This window comes from Anopheles darlingi, chromosome X (assembly GCF_943734745.1).
Source record: "Anopheles darlingi chromosome X, idAnoDarlMG_H_01, whole genome shotgun sequence".
Lineage (NCBI taxonomy): Eukaryota > Metazoa > Arthropoda > Insecta > Diptera > Culicidae > Anopheles > Anopheles darlingi.
In genome coordinates, this window is record NC_064873.1 from 10,146,183 (window position 1) to 10,154,813 (window position 8,631).

Here is an 8,631-nt window from a genome sequence, read left to right on the forward strand (position 1 = left end):
GTCCAACCAAGGTAGGCTGGATGTGTGCGTCAGTGTCAGCGACGTGATTTTTTTTTGTCGATGTGCTAAGCATTCATGTGGTACCAATCGAACGTATTTCAATGTTTATTGGTATTCATTCACTCAACGGCCACTCAGCTTAATGATAGTCCTGGTGATGGCTTTGCAACAATGGTCTGCAACCGTAAAAACAACTGGCTAAGAATAAGAAGAAGAAAAAATAGAAAGCGTCCAAATCGAATAACTTTATTTATTATCAAAAAAGTTATTTGAAAAAAGTAAATAAAACCTGTAAATAAGACACAATGAAAAATTTGAGAGAAACACAGAAGCAACAAAAGTAACGGTAGCCAATGGTCATAAACAAAATAACATAAATTGAAAAAAGGATAAACAAAGACCTGCTTAAAGTTAACAGTAAAGAAATATTCGGGACATAAACAACAAACATGATATTTGCCCATGTTGCAATCATTACACAAGACGGGAGGACACCAAATGTAACCATCGAGATACCGAGAATAACCAAAAATTGACCACAACTTCGTTGAAACTTGCACACCACCAGAACTGGCCAGCAGTGTCTTGCACATCCCTGGTGCTGCAACTGCTTCGTGCTACCGATGCCATTTGCCACCCCATTACACTTCCTTTCCGGTTGGTCGGACCGAGTGCTGCACTCACTTTAAAGCTTATATCCGCCCATATATCCGGTCCAATTGGCTGGCGAGATTGGAAGAAATGAATGTCTGAGTTTGGTTTTGTGGTTTGTGGACCAACACTAGATTCTACTGTTGAGTAATGTAACGAATACCGGTGTATAGGCCCACGATACCACCAACCAATAGTTGGCCGTTCTCAATTCGCTCAGTTTCTTACATAATGGATTCCACTATGGTGGGTAAAACAAAAAAAATTACAACCAATAGACCAACCACAGAGCCAGCAACTCAACAGCAGGCTTACGGGGCCCCGGATGCTACCCGGAAGAACTTACGGCAGCGAAATCCGCCGAGAAGGAGGAGGAATAAAGCCTGGAAAGCTCCCGCAGTATCAGTAACGAACGTTGAGTTCAGTGATCGTTCAGAAGAAGAAGAAGAATGATAAGAGCAACCCCAACAGCTCGCTCACTGGTCAAAATCCGCACAAACACACACACACAGACACACACTCACATAAAAACGCTTCGTTTATTGGGGTCTCTTTTGGGGTCTGGTGGGCATGCATGCCAGTCAGCCAGGACACATCATCAGGTTTGAGTTGACGGGCGCGGCGTCGGACTCGCGAACTGCACATACCTCCTCCTCCTCCTTCTCCTTCTCATGCTGTGCTGCGAACTCCTTCGATTTCCCCGCTTTGACAGCAGCGGCGGCGGCCCTATCACTGCGCTGCTTCCAATAGTGTAGCCACCGGGTTTCCTCGTCCTCCACCTCCTCCTCGCTGCTACTGGCTGTCAGAATCTGTTGCTGCTGCTGTTCATCGGGATTAGGTCTGTTGGCGGGTGGCTGCTCGGCGGCGGCCACCTCTCCTTGGTTCTCGTTGATCCTTGAGCCATCAGCCACCAAAGCCTGCCCAACACGGGCGATAGTTTCTTCCAGCAGTGGCGGTGACTGCGGGGGCTGCGTACCGGTTGGAACCGGCGACGGCCGCGAGCCTTTAGCTCGCGAGCCGGGTGGATCCTGCAGCAGGTACTGGTTCGTTTTGACCTCCTCCTGCAGGTAGGATTGGAACTCGCGGCGAAAGTAATCGTTGATCAACCGCCAGATGCCGGTGCTGTAGCCGAGCAGCACCGCAATGAAGAAAAAACTGCGAAACGCTAGCAGGAGCATGATGATGATGATGATGATGGACTGTATACACACGCACACACACACACACACACACACACACACACACACACACACACACACACACAACGCGCAAATACACTGTACGGTCCGTGCCGTGGACCACTGTTGTTACTTCTTCAATTTCGTTTCGTATTTTTGCCCCGCTGCATTTGTCTTTTGCTCAATTGTTTACCGTTCTCTGTGTCTGTGTTTTGTTTGTTACAAAAAGTTACACACACACACACGCACACGTACACACCTACAAGCACATAAAGTACAACTATTGTTCATCTATGGCTGCCTCGTCGCCGTAAAACATGGAGCGAATGATTTGATAGGATTGCTGCATCTGGGGCCAAGCCATGGTCATGAAGACGACGATAGTGTTTGCGATCACGAACAGCTTCATCATCTCGATCCCTAAACCAGCAATAGATGTGTGTGTGTGTGTGCGTGAGAGAGAGAGAAAGAAAGAAAGAATGGGAAAAAGAGTGTAACAGAGGAATGGAGAAAATTTAATTTTAGGACGGGGATCATTGCCATTGGAAAGCAATAGAAAGAGGTGGACAGGTTTGTCGAAGAAACCGTTGTCCACAGACGCGATCTCGTGTTACTACTGGACACTACTGGATCACGCTCCCCCTCCCCCACCACCCCGGGAACCCTTTCCTACCTTCCTGGGATCTCAAGTACTTTCCGAAGCCAGCGTTCGTTTCGTCATCCAGACCATGACGTTCCACCGTAGACTGTTGCTCCTTGGGCTGTCCCTTCACACCGCCGCCACTCTTCTTGCCTCCTGCACCGCCCTGCTCCTTCTTCGCGGTTGGCGCTGCTTTGGCTGGCATCCTCGGATCCCTCGGGCCCGGTCCCTGTCCCCTGGTTCTGGTCCTTCACTCCGCAACTGAATGATGAATGTGTGCTCTCGGGGCGCTAGCGTGTCTGCAATGAACGACAACGAATATTACGAGAGAGAGACAGAGAGAGAGAGAGAGAGGAACAGAGAGAAAGGAAGAGAGAATATATGTACGGAAAAGTCAATATGCTGCGTTGTGTGTGTGTGTGTGTGAGTGTGCGTGTGTGTTAGTGCCTAAACTCTTATACCCGGGACATCCGGGTGGGGGGTGGGGGGGGGGGCAAATCCCAGCTCGCGGATGAGAGCATAAATTTAATCAATCATTTTCGCCAACCCGCCACTCGGCGACAACAGTAGCAGCAGGAGCAGGAGCAGCAACAGTTATGGCGGCAGAAGGTCTCGCGACGCCGGTGTCGCGTCGGTGAAGGTAGAAGAATGTTAGGCAAAAAGGGCTCGAGGCACCTTTGCAGCTTCCGATGAGTAGACAAGCCAAGGGGAAGGGGTGCGGCTCCATTTTGCTTGCTTGCTGGTCAGCGCAACGCTTCCTTCTGCCTTGTCTGGTCGGTGAGCGCGAAAAGAGGGTGGCGGTGGTGGTGATGGGTGGCTTTTGTGGGGTTTGTTTGTATGCGAGGGCTCATGGACCCGTTAAGGGTTGCTGCTGTTCCCTGTTTTGCTGGAAACAAAGTCGCCGCTATCGCTGCGACCCACACTACTCCTCACCCCTCCCCCCACCCCACACCCCTCTAACCCTCTTTGCCTGCGTCACCCTTGCATGGTTTGTTGAAAGTAGACGTTAGTTGACAGTAATGCCAGTATGTAAACACGCATACTGACACTGTTACACCCTCTGATTGCGTTTGCGTCACTGTGGTTGAATATTTCGCGTTCGCGATTCGGATCCCGGTTACTTCTAGGGGTCTGTAGCCTCCTTTCAAAAGAAGATTCATTAATTCGCTTCCCACGCTAGAAACGAATGCCAAACGCACACTATCCTTGTTCGTTGGGTGTGTTGTGTGCAGGGGCAGGTGTTGGTGTATTAAACGGATAAAGGATAATGCAATGAGCAAACACGAATGAAAACGTTTGAAAACGAATAAAAATACCATTAATTCTGGGCGCGTGCTGCGCGAAGTTTACTCGCTTCCTGTTCCGCTTGTTGTGCATGTGTTTGGTCAGGCTGAATATGTATGTATATATCATTTGCTATCCACCAGCACCAAAAACAACAACAACAACAACAAAACAGACAGACAGAGCGTGGAATGGCGTGGATGCGAAAGTAGCAGTGCGATGAGCGAAAATCCCCGGATGTTACCAAACCGGAAATGGTATCCGCTCCAAAATGGTAAACGAAAGGTGGTGCGTCCACTTGGTTCTTGGGCTTGGGTGACTAGGAATAACAACGCACCAATCGCTCGAGTGTGTGTGCGTTTCGAATTGGTGATGGTGGTCTGGAATTTATTTATAAAGCATCCAACGCAAAAAGCAGTAATCCAAATTTATAAAGCATCGATGCAAGCGGAAGGTGGGTGTAGGGGAGGGGGGGGAGGGGGGCTGGCACCATTCCGGTACCATTTCGCTGGCCATCCGCACTGGCTGGCAGAGGCAAGGGCGTCGATCCCCGAAAACCGGAAGCCCATCATTCCGCTTCGAAAGGAGGAGGAGGAGTGTCTTTCCTGAAACAGCACAACCTTTTTGGTAGCCTTTCAAAGGAATCACCACTCACACACACACACACACACACACACACGTACATGCACACCAACAAAACTCACTCACACACATCGTATCTTTCCTCCCAACCATCTGTGGAGAGTGGTGGTGGTGGTTTGTAAGACCACACACACACGCACACACACACAGAAACAAACGCGTCTCGTGAATATTTGATTGAATTTCCCGATATCCCTGGTGTCTTCCCGGCGACATTTCCCCGACATTTCGCCATGGTGCCTGCTGGTCAAAACATTTGTCAAAGGGACGCAACGAACGTACGGTTTTGGAGTGTGATTTGTGTAAGCTCCAGCTCCAGCTCCAGCTGAGCATATATTGCCACCGTGTTTATATATGTTGCTTTCCACTGTTTGGTTTGATTTCACGTATATTTTTTTTGTAGACCTCTCTCGAGCACAGAGAGCTATCGATCTATGGTGCTATCACTTATCGCTTTTACCTAACCATTGACCGTTTTTATTATTCTCATGTTTTTTTCTCTCTCTCTCTTCTCTTTATTACAGGTATGCTACGATACTGCATTTTTTTTCAAGCGTTTCAAGCGGAGAGGGATGGAGATAAGCAATAAAAATCGCATTCTATGATCAGGGTGAGTTGTGGGAATGGGGAATGCTTCTTCCAAAGCGTCTACTCCGCGCACGACACGTGGATATTTCCGCACATTTCCTTCAGCACTTCTTCATTTGATTCGCATTCGTTCCGGCATGCGTTACATATTCAATCATTACATTCTCATTACCAACACACACTCACACACACACACTCGCATGCAGTTTTGTTATCTTCACCGCTTCATCGCTTCAGCGAGTCTCATTAGTGGAGTTGAGTGAGTGAGTTGAAGGACGAAGCAGGGTGCTTCTTCCGTCGGCTGGTTGCTTGTGCTCATTAATTCATCAACAGCAGCTGCCAGCGAGGATTCTCATTTGTGAAACGGATGCGCCTGGAAATCGTCTTTAATAGAATGCGCCGCAGGAAAACGCAAAACAAGAGAACAAAAAAAAACAGCGAAAACGCACCAAGGCCCGCAAGACTCCGCTCTTCTTTCCCCAGCCCCAGCCCCAGGAACTCTTACCAAGTGGCACGCGCCGGGAGGCGGGATTCACCAAATAAAATGCACCCAATGGAATGAATGTTGCCCGAGCACCATACCCAGATCTACAGCAGCGTTGTTGGCATTTTTCACTTCACGCTTTCACTACTACTCTGTTGTGCCTGGTTGTTGGTTGGTTGGTTGGTTGGTTGGTTGGTTGGTCCTGATCCTGCGGGCTACCACCGAGTAACTGCAGACCGGGCACGCTCGATCCTTGTGCTTTACCTTGTGCTAGAGGCCGCTCGCTCGCTCGCTACTGAAGCCATCCAGGTGCCATCCACTCCAGAAGTCAGTCGTGTGTTATGTGTTTGTCACTGCTGTGGCTATGACCTATCGACTTATAGGAAGCCTTCCCAGTGCCTTTCACGGTGCTCTAACACACGCCAATGCCAATGCCTCCTCCGCTAACGACATTAGCAGCAGGTGGAGAGAGAGCGCTCCCCTGATGGTGGTCCATCAACGGCGCGGCGCCGATGCGCACGTTACACGCCCAAGATCCTGCATCCGCTGCACCAGCAACTGGTGCAAACTTCCGCGCGTAGACTCCCCCATCTAAGGACACAAACACATCGCAAACCGTACCCAGTGTCCCAACAGCAAGCACACACACACACAGACACACACCAGGAGGAGACAGAAAAACACCTTAATGCGCTTACGTAATCAGATTACAGATTACGTTAACAGCGCAGCGTTGGTAGAAAGGTTCGCCGTCGAGTCGGCGAGTGGACGATGAATAAATGGGGCATTCCTTCATATTTACCTTAGAAGGTAGTCCAAACGGCAGTGGCAGTGACAAGATTGAAAAGGTCGAGCTGTGCCTCCTCCATTTGCTTTCTGTCTCTCTCGCAGTCAGTCTCTCCATTGGTGACTGGTGATGCTGGCAGTAGCAGCGGCGACCAAACGCTGTGCGCTGCCCTGTGTCCATCTGTACGTCAACTATCATTCGTTTATTTGCCGCTTGGCAAATGGCATGGCATGCTCTTCCTCTCCATGTTAAATTGGTTTCCTCTATCGAGAAGTGAACCAAAACTTCACAAAACTGATTTTTAAACATCGCAGAAAGAGAGAGAGAGAGAAAATCAAAACTTAACTCCTAACTTCAGGAGCCTGTTTCCCCCTTATGCTGCCCCTATTGCGGGCAAGTTGTGTGCAAAATCACGACCTGCCACATTTTTTGCAGCACAAATAGTTAACAAACGTGATCATTAACGTACCAGCGTTTAGTATAGTACATCCCGCAGTTACAGCATCAGAACGAAGATCGAATACTTTGAGTTAACACTGGTGAATGTTGTGGCTAGAGTCCCTAAAAATTGTCAAAATACATTGTGACTGTGACAGTTTGCGTGCTATGCGTGCTTGTATTGTCTTAGAGGTAGATAAGAGATTAGTAATGTCCGTTAGTTTTATATGTAAGTTGTTTTGTTGTATGTGTGTTTTTTTTTAACTTTTTCTTCCACAAGCCATTAGCTACAGCATAAGATTCGTTCAAAATTCAACGAGAAAAGTGAATACGCGAACCTTTTAGCAAATTAATCAGTATCATTGCCATCGTGCCTTGCACACTAATATATCGTCAATCAAACACACACACACACGACTACCACTACCAGTATGCCGTGCTACATGTTTTTTTCGCAATCATCTTCAATAGAGCACACCAAAAATGGGTCGCGGCGCATGTCACTAGTAGTGCCATGCCCAAGATCAATTACTTCGGTCGCCGCCGGTGCCAGCGCCGCATACCCTGCTTTCTTCCTGTCTCCTTCTCCTGCTGCCTTCTGCACCTGCTGACCACATCCCACGGAATGATGCTGGTTCTGCCCTATTCGTCGACTGTTCCAGCAGCAGCAGCAGCTCACAATTCTGGGATCTCAGTCATTGCGTTTCGACTGATAATTACACTAGACGCCCATTAAGGATGCGATACCGCCAGAGGGTGATGTGCGATGATGATGATCACGGGGTTCGGTGCAGTTGGCGAGTGTTGCCGATACTAGTGCGCGCGCGAGGTAGGAATTTTGTGGAATTGGCCGTTGCCATAGGAAGAGGATATTATCCCTTGGGAGGAGGTTGGGGCCGGCGGTTTGATTCCAACGAAACGCCAAATTGGATTCCCGGCTAGGAGACGATATCTAGGGCGGGCGCTATATCGCGATCGCGTGTAACGCGGTGTGTTTGCACAAACGCACCACCCGCTAGCCGAGAGCGAGAGAGAGAGAGAGCATGTGTTTGAGGGCATCGCCGCCGATGGTGGTGGTGGTGGTGGTCTGGCTGGCGCTTCCTGAGAAGACCATTTCCTTCTTGGTACGCACGGATCACACGGGCTCAGGCCAAGCGACAAACAGTTTTCCATCAATTAGCGCGACGTGCTGATGACGCTCCATTCTTTGCTGCGCGCGTGTGTGTGTGTGTGTGTGCAGCTTGCTACGTTCATTTGAGCCACGAGAGATTTTGCTTTTTGGTATTGTTTTTGACCTTCTAATTGGCTATACCCATGTACGTTTGTTACATTGATCCCGGATCCACCATCATCCGGGTAGTGTATTTGCTGTTCCCGGTATATCCCTCGAGATGAGGGTGAGCACTAACACTCACTTCACGTTTCTCGAGGGACAGAAACCCTGAAACCCAAACAAGAAACGAAATAGAGAAAAAGACACAACAAAAATACGGAGGTTCCGGAACAAAAAAAACTCCGGAACGCCATGTTGAGATGCGATGATGCTCATTTGCAATAAAGGGCAGCTCTCCTCTCCTTTAACTTCCTGTACGCGGCGTCCCTTGACGTTACTTTACTGCGAATTCGTACGTACATTCTATAGTAAACTTGCGAAACGAACGCGAAAAACGAACGCAAAGCGTTCCTCTCAGTTCAGCCCCCCATACCCACCCAGCTTTAGCTTTTCAATCCATCGCCGGTGACAGCAGCAGCAGCTGCAGCAGCTGCTGCTGCTACTGGAAATACAATTGTTTGCGAATGAATGAATTGTGCCCAGCACCATGAGCGCTACGCGTACCACTGCTAGCCAGTTGGAAATGCCTAGTTTAATAGAAAGCGAAAGGAAAAGTGCATTTCATTGCATTTTTGCAGAGATTTCCTTCATTTTTCGGAAAGAAAA

The 8,631-nt window shown here is 48.8% G+C and overlaps 2 protein-coding genes across 3 annotated transcripts; both read right to left on the reverse strand.

Moving 5' to 3' along the window:
- Positions 1–1,166: 1,166 nt before the first annotated feature.
- On the reverse strand, positions 1,167–1,829 carry LOC125954093 (uncharacterized). Its single transcript, XM_049684105.1, has one exon. It carries the CDS (start codon positions 1,827–1,829, stop codon positions 1,233–1,235), a length of 597 nt encoding a protein of 198 aa, XP_049540062.1. The 3' UTR covers positions 1,167–1,232.
- Positions 1,830–2,093: 264 nt separating this feature from the next.
- LOC125954104 (uncharacterized) lies at positions 2,094–5,686 on the reverse strand. 2 transcript variants are annotated; one of them, XM_049684127.1, is made up of 3 exons: positions 5,566–5,686; positions 2,503–2,768; positions 2,094–2,249 (listed from the first exon to the last, which is right to left on the reverse strand). In XM_049684127.1, the coding sequence occupies exons 2-3, from the start codon at positions 2,672–2,674 to the stop codon at positions 2,110–2,112; spliced, it is 312 nt and encodes a 103-aa protein (XP_049540084.1). In that variant the 5' UTR covers positions 2,675–2,768; positions 5,566–5,686; the 3' UTR covers positions 2,094–2,109. The 2 variants fall into 2 exon arrangements, with proteins under 2 accessions (XP_049540084.1, XP_049540074.1); XM_049684117.1 differs by having other exon boundaries at positions 5,489–5,686.
- Between the last annotated feature and the right edge of the window lie 2,945 nt (positions 5,687–8,631).

Excerpts from the sequence above, each read along its gene's own strand:
- LOC125954093 (XM_049684105.1), bottom strand. The coding sequence starts at position 1,829 with ATGCTCCTGCTAGCGTTTCGCAGTTTTTTCTTCATTGCGGTGCTGCTC.
- LOC125954104 (XM_049684127.1), bottom strand. The coding sequence starts at position 2,674 with ATGCCAGCCAAAGCAGCGCCAACCGCGAAGAAGGAGCAGGGCGGTGCA. Across the intron at positions 2,250-2,502 it reads GTACTTGAGATCCCAGGAAG|GGATCGAGATGATGAAGCTG; the intron begins GTAGGAAAGGGT and ends TTGCTGGTTTAG.